This window comes from Falco punctatus (genome assembly GCF_963210335.1).
Source record: "Falco punctatus genome assembly, chromosome: 10".
In the NCBI taxonomy this organism is placed as follows: domain Eukaryota; kingdom Metazoa; phylum Chordata; class Aves; order Falconiformes; family Falconidae; genus Falco; species Falco punctatus.
In genome coordinates this window covers 35145959-35164338 of record NC_137590.1, presented here as the reverse complement: position 1 = coordinate 35164338, position 18380 = coordinate 35145959, and the positions used below count along the sequence as shown (strand labels likewise).

At 43.0% G+C, this 18380-nt stretch overlaps 2 protein-coding genes across 14 annotated transcripts in view; one reads left to right on the top strand and one right to left on the bottom strand.

The window, feature by feature from the left end:
* AP2A2 (adaptor related protein complex 2 subunit alpha 2) overlaps positions 1–1337 on the bottom strand; it is a 46192-nt gene extending 44855 nt beyond the window's left edge. For 2 of the 4 annotated variants that reach the window (XM_080405580.1, XM_080405581.1), the window contains exon 1: positions 1146–1337. In XM_080405580.1, coding sequence (XP_080261706.1) covers positions 1146–1212 — 67 coding nt within the window. In that variant the 5' untranslated portion in view covers positions 1213–1337. The remainder of the gene's footprint in view (positions 1–1145) is intronic. The other 2 variants (XM_080405582.1, XM_080405583.1) reach the window with 1 other exon arrangement.
* Positions 1338–1484: 147 nt separating this feature from the next.
* The window catches only part of CHID1 (chitinase domain containing 1), a 128251-nt gene continuing 111355 nt past the window's right edge, over positions 1485–18380 (top strand). For 2 of the 10 annotated variants that reach the window (XM_080405617.1, XM_080405616.1), the window contains exons 1-7: positions 6599–7291; positions 9979–10116; positions 11524–11673; positions 12456–12588; positions 13561–13605; positions 14885–14991; positions 16435–16496. In XM_080405617.1, the coding sequence (XP_080261743.1) occupies positions 7049–7291; positions 9979–10116; positions 11524–11673; positions 12456–12588; positions 13561–13605; positions 14885–14991; positions 16435–16496 (878 nt within the window). In that variant the 5' untranslated portion in view covers positions 6599–7048. Of the gene's footprint in view, positions 1862–4943; positions 6540–6598; positions 7297–7403; positions 7604–9695; positions 9868–9973; positions 10117–11523; positions 11674–12455; positions 12589–13560; positions 13606–14884; positions 14992–16434; positions 16497–18380 lie in introns of those variants that run through there. The other 8 variants (XM_080405621.1, XM_080405620.1, XM_080405614.1 and 5 more) reach the window with 8 other exon arrangements.

Sequence of the window (18380 nt, the reverse complement as noted above, 5' to 3'; positions counted from 1 at the left end):
TTTAGTTTGTGTTTTTAAACAGTCTCATTTTATCAATACAATTTTCTCATCAGCTCTTTGTATTAGAAGTCATCAATGTGAAGATTTTTCCAAGCTGGTGTGGTTATCCCAACATAAGCCTAGTTAGGTCATCATGATTTGCAAAAAAAAAAAAAAAAAAAAAAAATCCACTTCTACCTCAGAGAGGAAACCTTACTGCCATTGCTTTTAAAGTAGCCTCAAGTAATCCAGAGAGGTACACGCAGGTGGACAAAATAGAGCTGTTTCATCACACCAACCACAGTGACCTTAGCCCTTCCCCAGGCAATTCCTGCCACATCATACTTAGATTTCTAACTCAGATTAATATTAAACTACTATCACATGCAGTTTTCAGTCAAAAAGGAAAACTGAGCACTGAAGTGTGCCCCCAGACACACATCTTCCCCGCCCCCCCAGCAGCAGCAATTTGTACCCCTCCCCCCTGTGCTGCACAGACGTGCTACCTGCTCTCCCCCCAGGTGAGCACCCACTCGCACCCCTCCCCATCCCATTTTTAATCGCACAGATCCCAAGAGTTGAATTCTGTCAGAGCAGGATTTTCAAGCCAGTGTAAGCACAGCCTAGCCATCCGCAGGGAAGGCCCCGCTCGCAGGCACCCTTACAGAGGCCTGCTTTCCATCAGTGACGTCTGGCACAGAAAGAAGCTTACAGATTTGGAAGGGGACCAGAGACGATCCCCCCTGGCCCACCACAAACCCACCCGCGCCCGGACACCCGCTTCAGCGCCTCATAAACAAGGACGATGGCGGGCAGCAGCCCCCAGCACCCCCGCTCGGCCACCACACCCAGCGCCCCTCCGCAGCGGGGGCGGGGGGAAAGGGGGAGCTGCAAATACCCCGACCAACCCCCCAAACCGCACAAATCAACCCAAACCCACAGCAAAAAAACGTTAAGCTGCCCCCCCGCTCGCTCGCCCGCCCCCCCGCCGCCCCCCAGGGCGCGTCGCCATTTCGTGAGGCGGGAGCGCTCCGAGCAGCCCGCTGCAGGGACAGGGAGAAGAGAGCGCTAGGGAGGGGATGGAGAGAAAAAAAGCCCCCGAACCCGCGGGGCAACGGGCAGCCAGGCCCAGGCCGCAGCCCCACCGCGCCTCAGCCGCCACTCACAGTTCCGGATATCGGAGATGAAGACCGCCAGACCCCGCATCCCATCGCCCTTCGACACGGCAGGCATGGTGGCGCGCAATCCGCCCAGCCACACACCAAAGCACCGCAACTACCCCCACCGCCGCCCGCTCTCCCCGCGGGGCTCTTCAGGCCGCTGCCACCGCCGCCGCCTCTGCAGCGCGCAGGCGCCGGGGCGGCTCCGCGCCCCCGCGGGCGGCCGCGCGCGCGCGGCTCTGGCGCCACCTGCCGCGCGGAGGCGGGAGCGCCGCGGCCCGCGCCGGGCCTCCCCTCCGTCGCTGGGGCGGGCAAGGGCCGCGGCCTCGCCCCCGGCTGCCCTGCGGTGCCGCAGGAGCCCGGGCCATCCTCCGCTCCGGGGGGGTGGCAGCTTGGGCCCCCAGGTCGGTGGTGCCGCTGCTGGGACGCCATTAGCAGGCACCGCCGCCAGGGCAAACGGGCCCAGGCCGACGTGAGGGGCTGCCGGCGGGCGGCCCTTCCCCGTGAGGGGCTGGCAGGGCGGCTTCAGGCGCTGGATCCGCGGTGAACCCACTGCGTGCTCCCTGCTCAGGAACGGCCCGATCTCCTACTCTCCCTGAACGCTAATGATCGAGAAGTTTTATGACTTACGAAGGAGAAACATCAATCTTTGCAGGTGCCTCAAAGGATGTACCTTCTGAGGGAGAAGGAGACGATGGACGGCAGATCAGGAGACAAGATCAGTAAGCTTTGAGTAGGATTTTATTTCTAATCTACTCTAGGATCTTATTTCTAAAATGTGGAGAGCGGGGTACAGATTCGATGGTACAGGTACATAAGATCATGCTTTCCCCAGGGCGGACTGATGGAGCCCATGCCTCAGTCCTCCAGTTCAAAAGGGGCCCCAAAACAGGCCACGGGATCTACTTCACATACCCTGCATAGTCAGTCTGAACATTTGCAAGCCCAAGAGCCACTATACACAGAGCCACCCTTTGTCTCATGCCCCTTGTGAGCCTGTCCTCCGCTGGGTGAGGCAGTTGCTCTGCATTACATGTGGCGCCTCACGTGTGTGCAAACCCAGGGCTATGTGTTTCTCATGCAGGCTGCAGATCTGCAGAGCAACACAGTCCCATGCCATATCCACTCCTGAGACTGAAAACATTTCAAGGTTAAACTGCCTTAAACATGCCAAAGACGTAGGACTGCGCAGAGCATTTAATCTCATCAGCTGAAATGGTGTCAAAACTGGCCTAACTAAACTAACTAACTGTCTGCCTAACTAAAAGTATGTTGACAGTTTCAGTCATAACACAAGCGATTGGTATACTTAGTGGATCATAATGACTTGTAGAAAGATGGGGTTTGGGGTAATGGAGATCAATCAGTCACTTCATCTGTTTTCCTGTATACTTGAAGTCATTTCATTTCACCTGTTTGGTTTTGTTGTTGGTAGTTTTCCCACCCCCACCCCCACCTCCCCCCACCCCCAAACTTACCCCAGTATCTAGCTTTTAGCTACAGCCTATCTTCCAGAAAGGCACTTAGTCTTGATTTGATGCCATCAAATTTACTGTTCTCCTGGGCAGTTTGTTCCCATGGTTAATTCTACTCATTTAGAGCTTGTATCTTACTTAAATTTATCAAGCTCCAGTGCCTTGAAGTTAATATTACATTTTTCTCTCATAGATAAAGAACTCTTTCTGATAATGGCCATATGCCTCAGTTAGGTCACCTCTCAAATATGTTCTGCATGTTTTCAGCATATACTGTTACATGAGTGCTTTTTAGTTGTGTAAGTATCTATTAGAAAGACAAGATGACAGTGTGGGGTGGTCATGCATCTGTTTCTTCCTGGATCCATTTTGTACACCAAGTGCAACGACAGGCAGTCACACACAACTAGTCTTATATTCAGCTCAAATTCTCCGCGTCTGTAGGCTTACATGAAGAAAATTCTCCCTTTTCATAGCTTTGCAGACAGATTTTGATGCTTAACAATAATTTCCATCTACCTTTGAAGCTGAAAACCTATGATGTCACTGAGTAGGAGTTTCTGTTTCAGAAAAAAAATACCTTTTTTGAGCTAGCCGAAATGTTGAGCTTATTTCTACTTTCATGAGCACAGTGACACCTAAAGGCTAAGTCTTTCAGTCCTGTCTGGCGGTATTCCAGTCAATACTGCAACTGCAAGTCATGCAGGTACACACTACCTTTGAAGTGGTGGCTTAAATACTGCTAACAGAATAGCTGTGGTAATATAAAGCTAAGCATGGGCTGCAAATTCTGCTTGAGAACTGGGGTAAATATTCAAGTAGTTAACCCATGTGGCACTCTCTAGTTTTGTAACTATACTGCTAAATATTTCATTGGAAGTGGCTCAGTTTGCAGTACACATACCCCAGTTATTTTATGTCATCCTCCTTTGACTGAGTTTTTTTGAGGCTTTACTATATTCATCCTTGCTCCCTGTCTTCTTTTTGCCTCCACAAAGGCTTATGTCAATTATGGTGAATGTGTAGGTATATACCTGCCTTTACTGCCTCCTAATTTAGAATTTATTAGCCCATTTCAGGCAGTTTGGTAGGGAGAAGATACAAATTTTACGTAAATAGTTAGCTGGATGAAAGAGAGACTGTAATGGTATCTAGATGCACCCTGGCTGAAAGAAACATTGTAATGTGAGCTCAGCTGTTACTATACAGCACAGAGTTCATGCCAGGCACAGCCCTTTACAAATGCACTGAGTTAATAAATCTGGAAAATGTTCTGGTTTGAGCTTAAAATCTATAAAACACCAGTCTGTGAAAGAGCAGACTTCATTAGGTCCATCCATCCGAAGATTCTGAGATTTGTAAAGTGATTGCTAATTACTGTAAGATCAGCAGTAAAGGGGAAATAGTCCCAAATGCTTTCCTACTATACAAAATATTCTGCAGCACATTTGTTTGCCAACAAATCCACGATTGTCTGTCCCTTCTTTCCCATGTCATAGTTGCTTTAATAATTTGCAGAATTTTGTCGTACTTTGGTACAAAGACTTGAATAATTACACTGACCTTCATAGAACTATTACCATTAAACTGAATGGATTTGTGGGAACTATAAAAAGGTAATTGTTCCTTTCCCTTTGTTACTGTTCTGTCAGATTTGTTCTGCAACCCATCATTTATCGCTTTCTTCTGCTCCTCGTGGTCATTCTAACCATTACTGGAAGCAAAAAGAGCTAAGCAAAAAGAGCTAAGGAGAAAACAGAATCAGCGTCTCCTCCACATGTACACCCCATTGTGTTTCTCTACCTGTCATCTAACATTCACTATCCATTAACAGAGAGCACAGGTTTATCAGCAACGCCTTCTGCCATGTGAGAGTATCAGATGGCTGCTTTCAAGATTAAGAAACACAAAGTTAGGATAATAGCACTATCATAAAACCCTAAACTTCCAGAAATTTGGGGTGGATCTCCCTTCTGACTAGATCTTTTCTTTGCTGTGAGCTCCTCAATGACCAGAAGGGGTTTACATTCAAAACAACAGGTTTATATTACAATGTAGAATAGAATACCTAAGCTTTAAAATAAACTCTAAGAAAGTAGATGAGATAAAATAAGGGTTAACAAAGGTTGTACAAACAAGATCTCCTTTGCCACCTGCATGCTGGCAATGTCAGCCAGCTGGTGGCTTTGTGAGTTGCAATAAACTCTGTATAATTCCTTCTAGTTCATAGGAGGAGTTTGTGTTGGTTTTGGGGTGGGTTTTTTTGGTGGGTTTTTTTTTTTTTCCATTTACTCTCTGAGGTCCTTCTGCTGTTTCTCTTAACCTTCTTTCTCCTTAATGACAGGCTGCCACTCATTTCTTGCTACCACACCATTTTTATTTTCTGAGTATGCACATTTACTTGCCAGCAAAGCAGCACACTTTTACTCTCCCCCAGGTGTCCTATCTTACTCAGGTACTGCTTTTTTAAAGGAATAATAGTGTACAGACTGAAAAAACAGAAATAAAACCGATATGGTCTATTACAGGCAACTGTACCTCATTTTTAAACAATTATGCCTCTTTGACATGGACACAAATGCATAGAATTAAAGCAAAAGACTTATTGTCAGTAAAAATAATAAAAATCAGTAACTGCTAGATTATGAGGAAAAAACAAACAGAAAACTGGTCAGTATTTTATGTGAAATACCTTTGAAGCTTGGGGCCTTTTCATTTCTAGGAAAAAAAAAAAGTTAAGAAGCATGAGATACAATTCCAGGGAAAGCGAAGTGAGATTTAATGAGTTACAATAAATTGCATAGGGGAAATTTAGGTGCTGAGATGCCCACTGTTGTCGCACCCAGTCTTCAAGTACCTGGCCCAAAGAAAGGAATTCATAGTGCCAAGTTCAGTTACTGAATCTGGTAAGCAGTTAATGGGGTGGGCAATGGGAGTTAAACAAGACACATTCACGATTCCAAGAACAGATACAGAATCCTATCTCATTGGGGAACGTTGAAAATGTAGAAGCATAAAGATCCCCTTATCTTTTCGTCTTGCTTAGTGGAATGCCAGCCAATGGTGGGGATTGCCCAGTACTTTGCAGATATGCTAACAATCTGTGTGCATCCTTACATGTCAGAAGTAAGAGCTGTGATTCCCTTACAGGTAGCTGCAGGTCTCCTTCCTCAGTGGCAGCATGCACCCTGTCAGCTACTTGCAGCAAACCCTTGGATCAGTCCCACTAAGGCTACAAGAGAGTCAACAGGAGAATATGATGGGAATGCAACACAAAAAATTATAGCTTCAATTACAGAGACACTGGAAACAAAACTGATTTTTCACACCTTTGTTCATGCCTTATTTCTGTCATTCCTATTTAGAAGTGTAACCTGGAAGCATTTAAAGTTTGTGAGAGATGAACAGCATGTTAGGAAACAACAGAAAATCTGGTACCACATTGGTTGTAAATTACTTTAGGCACTGTAGTCATGTACCTTTTAAATTTGGGGTAGCTTATATATGAAAATGTACTGTATTTCAAACACGCCTATCAAGCAGTCCTATGAGATTTAAAAAAATCACCACTTCTTGAGCGAAAGCTGAAGGATTCAGAGGTGTCTTGGTGATACTAAAAAAGTGGAATGAGACATTCCTTTTTCCTGCTCTTTCCTGTAAGTGTGTGGGTCCAAATATACTAGTGAACCTTTCTACCAGTTTCCTTTCTGAAGTCCTTGCTAGAATTTAAATCTGGGTGATTAAGTGCACAAAGTGTATACACTCTTAGCGCTTGCCCAGAGGGGCCATACATCCATTTCACTGTCAAGATTTCCATTCAGAGGAACAGCATTTCTATTTTTCTTTTCAGTGCTAAAGAATGTTCACGAAGATCTTCATTGCACAAGAGGGAATGAAAGAGGAGGCCAGATCAGGAGAAAATAAGGTAACTTTCCAGATCAGCTTCTGGGAAGTCTCAGCAAGCTGTGACCAGCACAGAAAGCAGGACACTGAAAGGCTTCTGTTGGGAAGCACGCTGCCAGGGTGTGTCAGGCTTGCCCCACACAACACATCTGGTTTTATCAAGTCTTTTGATACAGCATATAGTGCCTGCAAGCTGCCCATGAAAGAACACGGGCAAAAACATGGGCAAAACCCAAAGCTCCCGCTGCGGTAAAAATAGTAGCACAGCCATGTTGCACCTAAAACCACAAACTGTAAGGTCAAAAGCGAAGATAATAAAAATCTCAGTTTCAAACATAAAATTTCATTTTAAAGCCTGTTAATGGCTACGTGACCTCTCCTTTCTGCACACGGGGGGGGTTAACAATATTGCTTGCCGCTGTCCTGTCATTTTGTCCCCAGGGCAGCGCACATACTATAGCCCAGGCTCCCTGCTTGACCTACACTCTTGGCTGCGGCCTGAACACACACACCGAGAGGCCCTTCAAGGGAATGTACGGTTATCCCGCGTGCATCGTTTGCTTCCTGCAGGCCCCGGCGGCGCCCCTGCCCCCGCGCCTCGCCCCCCGCCGAGCAGGCGCCCGGCCGCGGCCGCTGCGGAGCTGCCCCGCCGCCATGTTGGCGCAGCCCGCTCCTGCCCGCCGCCTCGGCGCTGCCCGGCAGCCGCGGGGCGGGGCCGGCCGCCTCCCCTTCCCGAGCGGCGCGGGCGGCCCAGGGCCGGGCTGGAGGCGGGCGGTAAGGTGCGCTCCGCCGGCGCGGGGGGCCTCGGCCTGCGCCGCAGCTGCGGTGGGCGGGTGGCAGGGAGGGTGGCACAGCGGCTGCGGGGGGGACAGGGGCTACAGCGGGGCGGCAGGCCGCGGCGGGGGCTCGCCCTGCGGGACCCTGCTGGCCTGGCATGGCCCGGCCCGGCCTGCTCGCAGGCTGCAGATGGTCGCTCAGGGCAAGTCTCTGGAAAGGGTTGGCATCTCGAGAGCAGATGAGTATGGACGGCAATTCTAACGGTCAAAGTAGAGTGCCTTACAAGGGGAAAGAGTAATGTTTACACAGGTTAGAAATGGGTTTATTTTCACTATTTTTACTGAATCTAGCTTTTGTTTTTTTAAAGCACATCAGCAGCATGCTTCCTGGGCTTCCTTTACAAATTGTAGTAGGCTTCTGCAGCCGTAATTTAGAATCTGGTTTCTTCTTTAGAAGTAAAGTATAAATATTAACCCTGTTCTCCACAGTTACTGTGCCAGCCTCCAAGACTACTGAGTTTCTTTGATTACTTCTTTTTAACAGCCTAAATCTATGCCAGCTTTTCTCTTTTTAATAAAAACATCCATCTGAAACAGCTGACTAAACGTATGTTACTTCATGTGGAGGTTCAGGTTAAACCTTGGGCTTCCAGAGGACAGACTGGCCTATATAGGAGCCTGGTCGACAGAGTCCCTTGGGAGACAGTCCTGAAGGGCCAAGGGGTCCAGGAAGGTTGGACATCCCTCAAAAAGTGAATCTTAAAGGCACAGGAGTGGGCCGTCCCCATGTGCCGAAAGGCGAGCTAGTGGGGAAGAAGGCTGGCCTGGATGAACAGAGAGCTTTGGCTGGAACTCGGGGAAAAAAAATGTTTATGACCTTTGGAAGGAGGGGCAGGTAATGCAGGAGGACTGCAAGGATGTTGTGAGGTTATGCAGGGGGAAAATTAGCAGGGCCAAAGCCCAGCTAGAACTTAAATCTGGCTACTGCAGTACAGTACAAGACAATAAAAATGTTTCTATAAATACATCAAACCCAAAGGTGGGCTAAGGATATCTCCATCCTTTATTGGATGCAGGGGGGAAACACAGTGACAGAGGCTGAGGAAAAGGCTGAAGGCACTGAATGCCTCCCTTGCCTCAGTGTTTAATAGTAAGCCCAGTCTTATGAGGAGCGGCTGAGGGAACAGAGCTTGTGTATTCTGCAGAAAAGGAGGCTGAGGGGAGACCTCAGCTGTCTGCATCTACTGAAAGGAGGTTGCAGTGAGGTGGGTGTTCATCTCTTTTCCCAGATAAGAAGTGACAGGACAAGAGGAGATGGCCTCAAGTTGTGCCAGGGGAGGTTTAGACTGGATATTAAAGAAAACTTCTTCACTGAAGGGATGGTCAAGCATTGGAACAGGCTGCCCAGAGAGGTGGTGGACTCACCATCCCTGGAGGTGTTTAAAAGCTGTGTAGATGTGGTGCTTAGTGGAATGGTTTAGTGGTGGGCTTGTTAGTCATGGGTTGGCCCTGATGATCTTAAAGGTCCTTTCAAATATAAATGATTCTATGAGTCTAAACAACATTTGTGATCTGGGTTTGAGAGAAACCTGGGCTTCAGATCAGTTCGTCAAAAGATGTTTTAAACCTTAGGTTGTCCGTAGTACCAGTTGAACAAGGACATAATGAGTCAGTCTTCGATTTTGGTCACATTTTGCAGTGACACAGGAAATAAACAAGAGTGCCAAGCTTGTATATTTCTACTCAGTTTAGTTAGAGGAGAATTAAAAGAAAGATGAAGGAAGGTTTGCAGAAGAAAAATTTTATGGGGATCTAGTTATGTAAAGCTTGCCAAATTCATGCTTATGATTTCCGTAAAGAGCATTTAAAGTCTGACCAATTCATCTTCATGTAGTAAAGTGATGCTGTCTACTTAATTTTCACTAAACCAATGTTAAGGAAAAAATTATTAAAGTAAGGTTGCAACCAAGAGTCAATACTGGATTGTCACTGGCAGAAACCGTTTTGTCACAGGGTCAGTGCTTCCTATAGATCTAGGAGTGAATGTTGACTTAACACTAATTGCCAGATGGATATGATCATGTCAAGGAAATGAGCACATTCTGATATCTAATTAGAGTTCAGTGATATTTTTAAAACTTCTGTTCTTAAGCTGTTAAACGTTAACTTCTCTTCAGGGAAGTGGATGCTGTTGCTAATTGTTTCTGAAAGTGAAATTAAACACTTCCAAATCAATATATACCAGCTTCTGGAAGAATTGATATCCTGTCCAAATAGTTAAGACTTGCATTGACTCTTCAGGCTCTCAATTGTTCCTCTCTGCAGCAGTTTATAGATCCTGCCAGGCTAGACAGCCCAGACAAGATGCTATCAAGAGCAACCTGCTTTGTCCTATTTTTTAGGATATGGAAAACAAAAGGGTTACCAGTGACCTTGAAGTCAAAGTAGAAGCACGATACCTTAACTATTATTAATAGTGAATTTCAAATGGTATAGCAATTCAGCTTTTACCCTGCCATCTGGATCCAAGAAGTGTTAGAAGACCAAAAGCACTGTTAAAATAGTACTGCCTTAGTAAGTCTGATTCTAGAGGGCAGAAGATAAGACAATTGCTTGACTTTTCTTAGGCAAGAAACTGCTATATTCTTCCGTTCAGAGATCTGAACCCTTATGTTTTCAGGGCAGGAGAAAGCTGACATGGGGAAAAACATCATGAAGCTTCTCTATACTTCACTTTCTCTTACTGTGATTTGCTGGCTAGCTGAAGGTACCCTGTCAAAAACAGATACAAAGAAAAGTGCTGCAAAAAAGCTGGAAGAAAAGGTAAGAGAAATAGCTGAAATGCTCATCTTTTCTGACATGTGCAGTGAATTAATTGAACTTTGGTAAATGGACTCTCATTCTGTCAAAACCGTGTTAAAAGTAACCATGCGTTTGTGTTGAAGCTTATGTTCACAATAAGACTACCTGAATTTGCTCGTCTTTAGCTTTTGTGAGTTTCACAAATGATTCAGTCCTTGAACCAATATCGTGTAGACTTCTGGAGCTTTAATCCCCCATGCAAGCTGCAGAAGCAGGAAGTTTTTGTCCCCTCTTGCATAGCTAAAGGAGATGTGTTTCCATCCCTTTGGAGAGAGGGGTGGGGAGCAGTAGTTTGGGCCAAGAGCACTAGGTCATTTACTGGTGGAAGGAGAGGTGTACTCAGCCTTGCCAATGGGAAGCCTCTATCCTCATAGAAGAGTTTGAAGAGCTTTCTAACCTGGAGTTCCTTTGCAGGCAGAAATGATTCGGAGTTCTGTAGGAATCTGAGCAAATGGAGCCAACACGCTGAATTCTCTCTTAACTTGCTGAGTGTGTTCTTGTTTGCTTCCTGTTTTCTTTCAAAACTGCAAGAAGGCACAGCAGTGCAAGAGAAAGGGTATGCATGGAGAGGAAGTATATTTACTAGTGCATATACTGAGTATATATACTTATCATTGCTAAGCTCATTAGGTAAAAAAGTAGACATGTTAAAATCCTCTCCCTTAAATTACAAGTATCGTTACTTCTTCATTATGCAGATACATCTCATTGTTTGTAGTGCTTGCTTGCTCAGTGTCTACTAGCAAGAAAATCTAGTCTGCAGTTAGTGAGGGTAATGCAAAGTCTTAAGACAGGTCTTATCCCTAAAGTCCTTATCCTGGATCAATAGATGGTTTCTACCTACTCACCATGTGCACTTTATAAGGCCTTCTCACTCTTGCCTGCTAAAACTGTTTGTGCTGTTTTAGTCAAAGCAGATCTTCCTTCAAGACAGGTGTTCAGAACTTTGGCCTTCAGTAATCACAAGGCAGCATACTCAATTTGAAATATATCTAATGTCAAGGTCATCTTCAAATTCTTGATTAAGAACTCCTAACCCCTTTTTTATCATTTTGGAGGCAAGGTGCCTGAAAGCATTGAATAGAGAGCAGTGCACCGTCAGCTGTGGTGAATGATGTTCTTTAGTCTTACCACGCCTTGGTTTGCTTTGTTTTGTTTGTATGCTTTTTGCCTTGCAAACTCAGTAAATTTACTGATGATGACAAATCATTTCTGAGCACTTTCCAGTTTTAAATCAAACTGTTCTGCATCATTTAAAAGGAGTGCTCAGAGTTTAATGCTGTGACTTTTTTTCTCTTTTTGAAGTATGTTGCTACTGAAAGTGGCTGCTTCATATAGCTGGTTCTAAAAACTGTCTTCTCCCCCCAGACGCTGCATTCTGATAAAAATGTGCAGGACCGGGGGCTAGTAGTTGTGGATCCAAAGGCAAAGGATATAATACTGGAACACAAAAGTTACTGCTCCAAGAAGATGAAGGAAAGACATTTCTTGGGAGATGTTCTGGGATATATTACACCTGTAAGTTAATACAATGAATACAATTGGTGCTTAGAATGAATATGCAGCAGACTGTGCTAATCTGAAATCTTGCATCCCTGTTTTAAAAGCATTCTATAATAATAGGAATTTCTGGTCAAATAGCCAGAGGATTATTTGAGAACTGGCTTGGGATTCAGGTGGTCTCAAACTCTTGTTCTCCCATCCATCTCTTATAGGATATCTATCTAGGTCATATTGGTTTCTTCTCACATAAAACAGAGATGGTAGTATGATCTTGTCCTTGATGAGCAATCCGAAGTTGTAGTAAAGTCTGAACAGGAGAGTTACCAAGTGTCCTCATACCATGCAGCTACCAACCTGAACCTTCTAAATAAGCAGTAAAAGTTTATGCTGCTGTCAAACTAATCTCTTTTGTTCTCCAGTCTTACTGTTATTCATAACATCCTTTCTTGAATAATAAATGCTTATTCCTTTTGTTTAGAGGATGCTTTTTACTTGTTTCACAAGTTGTCTTGAACATAAATGCAGAGCCTGAAAATTCAGTACTGTGTTAGAATCTGTGTGTAAATTCCTGTAGTTCACCTGAGCTTACATGATTTGAAGATTACCTTTCATGTAGCGATCACAGTTTCCAGGTACTTTCTTATTTAAATAAAAATAATGTCTCAGGATGTTTCCTTGAACTAACAAGTGGGGATCTAGCAAATGATAACATTTGTGCTAAAGAACTTGTATTGGTCAAAAGTATATTTTTTGCTTTTGAGCCTCTCACTTTTTTTTTCTTCTTCTTTCTTTTCAAGTGGAACAGCCATGGCTATGACATTGCTAAAATATTTGGAAACAAATTTACGCTAATCTCACCAGTCTGGTTACAAGTGAAAAGGAGAGGGAAGGAAAGGTTCCAGTTCACTGGGCTCCATGATGCTGATAAAGGTATTATTTTCTTTTTCTTTGAATATGCGTTGAAAGTAAGATTACTGGTCTTGTTGCAGACTATGTAGCTTTGGTGATATATGCATGTGGGTTTTCCTGGCTCTGCCTTATGGTGAATCTTCACAGTGAACTTCTTTCTGTCCCCACCTGCTTCCACATGTGAACATAGTTTATTTGTCCAAAGAGCAAGTAGAAAGATCGGCTTTTCCACCAGGCTGTCTACACATCCCCTCTTGAAAAAAAGGAAGGAACAAAGAATCTGTACAGGCAGAAACAGTCTTTAGTGTTTGCACTGTGCAGTTGTATACCTATCGTAGGTTTGGGTTTTTTTTTTTCCTTTTGCAAAAAAACCTTGGGGTGAATTTGTTTTGGGAATGGAAAACAAATTTCATCTGAAAAGAATTTTTTCCTTCACTGTCAAGAAACTGGCAGCAAGTTCAGATTTTAGCTAGTATGTTCTCAAATAACTAAGTACTTAATAGTTTTCAACTTGATTGAACATGGATCTCATTTGAAACAGCTGTAATTCTTACTGTGTTGGCGCTTACTAACAAAACTTATTCTAGCGCAATGACTGCCAAGAGTAGATGGGACACTTGAAAGTACCATCTTTAAAAAAAAAAAATTAAAGAAAATTCTTCCCAGGTGATGTTTGGTGACTACAGAAGTATTCTAAGTAGGTAGTAAGATAGTTTCTATGATAGGGCAGAACTGTAAGCAGTAGGGAGGGGCTGGGTAGGGACTATTGTAAGGTTGTAGTAGATGTTGATTATGCTGTGGTGGAGGTGAATAGCTTCAAACTCTGTGGATCACAGGATGTTTCATCTGTTGTGGTTGTGAACTAGTAGTCTATGGCAGGAAGATATATAATGAAACTATGCTCCATTACTTCAAGAATGGTTAAAAATAAGTTGTCATTGTCAACATCACTTAATTTTAACAGTTGTTCTCTTACATCATACTGTTTGACAGGCTGGATGAAAGATGTCAGAAAAACTTCCAAAACCATCAGAATAGGTGAGCCCCTGTTTTATGTTTGTTTGGTTTTTATCATCTTTAACTACTAGCAGACCAAAAGAAGGCTTTGTTCCAGGTGTATATGGGAGAAAGGAAGGTTACCTTAGCGTAGTTGCATACAGGAAGAGTTCTGAGAAGAAAAATAAAACCAGTGAACTGTAGTTAAATAACTGAAGTGTTCATCCTAATGGTTGGTGCCCTAATGTTTTGCCTCAGTGTCTTGTCCCTGGTTAAACCCTGGGTCACAGGGCCCTCTCTGGAGGGGTGCTTTGTGTATAACACTAAGGGCTTACCTGGGGGGGAGCATCTTCAAGCTTGTTGCTCAGGGGTTCTGCTTCGTTAAAAAGGAAAAAAATAATAATCCACATATAAGTCAATCAGACTTTCTTGCATGACGGTTGAAAAGTCTTCCATTGGCTCTTCTCCCCTTGAAGCTGGGAACTCAAGGGTTGTGCCATGGTGTGTGTCTTTAGGCAAAATGACGAACACTGCTGTAGAGGTAAAACTGCTAACATTTGTCTATAGCAAGAATTCTGTGGAACTGTGAAACCCTTCCTGATTCAGAAGGGAGTATGAAACCTGGAATGCATTAGAAAAATTGAGTGCTCGGATATTTATTTCAGCTGCCAGATGATAAAGCCTTTGAAATCTCTCAATTCTTCTAACACTCTTCTACACCCTTGGTAGTTAGAAAGGGCTTAGACATAGCTCTGTATGAGTTGTTGGTTTTCCAGTGTGCGTGATTATCAGCTGTTCCAACAGTAGTTTTTCTAACTATTGTCCATTCATGAAATCACACGAGCTCAAGTGCCTGTGTCTTCCAAAGTTCGTCATAGGGTCTTGAGACGAGTAGAAGAGTGATGTAATATAGGGCTGTGTACCAAAGAGTAAATCAGAGTTTGAGGTGAACTATTCTATCCTCCTCTTGTGGTAGAAAAGATGCACAATTTACAGAAAGATTGCTTTCTCCTGTTGGTGTTCTTTTTAAGACTTTACTTGGGGCCCTAAGTGGTAGTTCAATTAAGATGGTTCAATTGAGTGAAGGTGTCTTTTCTTAAAACTTGCATCGGTGTTGACCTTTAACTAAGCATAAAATGAAGAAGAATGTTCTACAATGTCAATTTATCTGTGCTGCTGAAGTTGGTCAAAGAGCAATGATCTTAGCCATGGAATATGTTCATCTCTGCTTGTGTCTGCTGTATTCTGTTTCTGCACAAGTATTCTGGTGTAGATAATAAATTCTTGATTTTCAGTACTGTTTGACAACTTTGCTTGATAGTGCCTCGAATTTTGTTTGATGGCTGGACTTACCAGGACTTTGAGAGTGTGTTTGGCAGTGAGGATGAGATAGAGGAGCTTTCCAAGAGCATGGTTCTACTAGCCAAGGTAAAAAACTTTTTTCTAATGATTATGAAATAGTTTGATATTTGATTCCTTTTGTAATGGGTGTTTTCTCATTTTCAGTAGTTTTATGTTCTACAAAATTCTGCTCAAAACAATAATTAACCAGGATTCTTAATAGTGTGTCCTAGCACGTGTTCAAATCCCGTAAATACAAAGTAGCAATGCTTGAGTGCAGTCTAAAGTCATGCTACATAAGTCTGATCAACATCACCTTATTAAGTTATTGTTGGCAGCTGCACTGGTGACTTTTGCCTGCTATAAATTGTGATTGATAAAACCTGTTCCAAACAGCTGACAGGCTGAATGTGACTGAGGCAGTAGTGGGTACCTGATAAACTTCACATGGAGGTTGCATAGTGAGCAGACTGCTTTCTTTTCATGCTTCTATTAAAATAATGAATCTATTAAGCAGGGGCTAAACTGGTTAGTGGCATTGTTTGATAGAGAGGAAAAGGGTCACAGGCGCAGTGAGTGCTGTTTGCTGTGTTACAGGAGTATGTTCAGGCTCAGTGTGCTGGAGCTAAACACGCCACACAATACCGAGACTAACTCACGGAATGTCTGTTACTGTACAGTTTTGCTCAGGTCTGATGAACCAGTTTTCTTAAAATGTTAAGAGGGTGGAGAGAGAAGAGGATTTACCATAGGGAATGATCACTGTTGGCTAAGGTTTTCTGGGCAGCCCCTTAGCTAATGGCTATACATGTGTAGGACTAGAGAAGTTGCACCCGAAAGACATTCAGCTTTAGTGGTTGATGCATGGCAGCCTGCTTAATTACTGTCAGAATAAGTTTTCTCACTTGCTGCACAGTGTAAAGAAATCTTAAGGTCCTCTAGAGGAAGATGGGTGTAGAGGTAAACTGAATAGTTTCTTAAAATTTGTTTTACATCAATGTTGGGTCCTCAGTAACAGCTGGCCTCTTAAGGAAAGAGTACACAAGTACAGCAGTATCCTGATCATGCTAAACATAAATTGTCACAAGTGAGATTAATCGTGAGAGATGTTTGGAACCATACCTATGCCAAGTTAGCATTTGTGTCTTTAGACTCAAGAGCTCATGAGGATTTTTTTTCCCAATATACATGTAAATGTGTGTCAACTGATTTGCTTAACAACCATCTCTCATCAGTGGCTGAATTTTTCTGATCTGATATTGTTTTATCCTGTAGCAGTAGAAGTCATGGATAAATAACAGAGATTTTAAACTTTTACATGTCTATTAAATAATTTGTGCTTCTCTATTTCATGCAATGCTGCATTAAAGACAAAAGCTGGTATAAGAATACAAAGTATGTTCAACCTGTAATAATACAAGAAAAACTACAGTAATTGTGTGCTTTTGATACTGTATTATCATCTCTGATACAAGCATAATGAGTAAGCATGGTAATTAAGTGTATTTTGTTTCAACTCCCTTTATTTAGAATGAAGATTTTGATGGTTTTGTAGTTGAAGTTTGGAGTCAGCTGGGAAATCAAAAGCAAACGTGAGTATAAGTCTCTAGGATGCAGTTCCTAAAAATCTGCTCTTTTAAAGCGTGTTTCTAATTTGTCATTATAAATAGAGACACTTCATTCTAGGACAACTAAAGATTGTTCCAGTTATCTTAGAATGAAGTAGAAGAGTCTACTCCACTCCACATGAGCTGAAAATTACATAGTAATCTTCATAGTAGACCTGGCAGACCACATTAGCCTTTCATACTTGAGTTCTGTAAGACGTTACTGTTGTACAAGGGTGAAGAGAATACCTCAACTGCCTGCTTACTCAGATGTTAACACTGGCCTTTGTAACATTGATTGGTTTGGGTTACTGGGTGAAGCATGGAAGTATGGGATACTTTCAAGACTACCAGATTTGAGTTGATTAGGAAACCTTCCAAACCTTTATATGGAGATCTTTTAGAGGTACTAAACACAAATCTCCAACCTGAAGCAAATCTAGGGAGCAACTGGCTTCCAGTTCTTGCAAGCACAATGTATTCTGAACGCTGGAGTAGCTGATCTACCTATTGGTAGCTCCACTATGAGGTTTCAGTGAGTCTGCATTTATTGTAGCTGCTAAACTTAAAAAGCTTATCCATGTTAAGCTGTTTCCTGACATATTCTAATCTGTTTTCCTTGAACAAAATCCGCTTGGCTGGCTTAACACCATGGATAGAGTCAAGGTGCTTCAGGAAGAAAAGGCAGAGCATGTGGTGAAATGAATGATTCAGTGCAGTGATACCAAACTTTTTGTGTTAGTTCCCTCAGGAAATTCAGGCATCCATTCCCTAAAGCACAGTATGCCTACCAGCTCTCTATTGCCTAAAATGTCTGGGGGAAAAGTAAGTTTAAAAGAAGGCTCCACAGGATACAGACTTCATTATGGAAGACTTTCATCTTTCTGAAATGGCTACTTCAGGTTATTCTGTTTAGGGCGAGTGTTACTGATTGATGGCATGTAATAGTTACTTCTGGAACTGAGTGTGCTGTTAATGGAGTCTTACCTTTTCCCTATAAAATGAACACTTGAGAACAAAGAATTGAAACTGCAGAGTCTTTGTAGCCTTGTCAGGGGCTCCACAATTTGTGCTGGAATGAATATTCCTTAAGCTATACGCTCTTGCTCATAATTATGTAATTTGTCAGGCAGTTCCTAAGAGTTGATCTCTCTACTGAGCTCTGAACCTATTGCAATGTCTTAAGATGGCTAATAAGGTGATTTAGGCAATTAGTAACTGCCAGTCAGAGGCTGGGCGCAGCGGTCAGTTTGTCTACCTGTGCTTACTGTATTTCAGTAAAATCGATGCTCTTCCTATTGGTTAACTGACATGAAAGACAGACTGTATTATTGTAATTTTAAGACTTGCTAAAGATAATTTAAGAACAGTAGCATCAAAGTGCTGTATTGCAAATGACAGACATGAACAATGCACAACACGTACTTTTTTTTTTTTTATTAGCTCCAGGATGAATTTACTTGTGGCATAGTAAAATTTTACTCTTTGCCAGGAGTAAAGCTGATTCGAAAGAGTATTGCTTGTCCCATTTTGCGTGATAAGAGCTGTTTGTACTAGAGGAGGTACTGCTGCGTAGTTGCTCTAGCCTTCAGTACCTGAGTGTTACTTCAGTGGTGCTTCTGTCCTTCCCCTACATATTGTGTCTGTTACCGATAGACAGGAGTGGGAAGTATTTTCAATAACTTCAGAGACGGAGAAGTTTATTCTCCTGGAACAGAATGGTAGCTGCCTGCTTTGCTCTGAGTCAGTAAAGTTTGATCATATTTGGCCATCTGTGAACAAGACTTCAGGATTATCCTAACTAAAAATGATGTTTGGCAGAAAAACATGAATAGAAGCAGAAGTTACAAACTGCAGATTTTCTTCCTC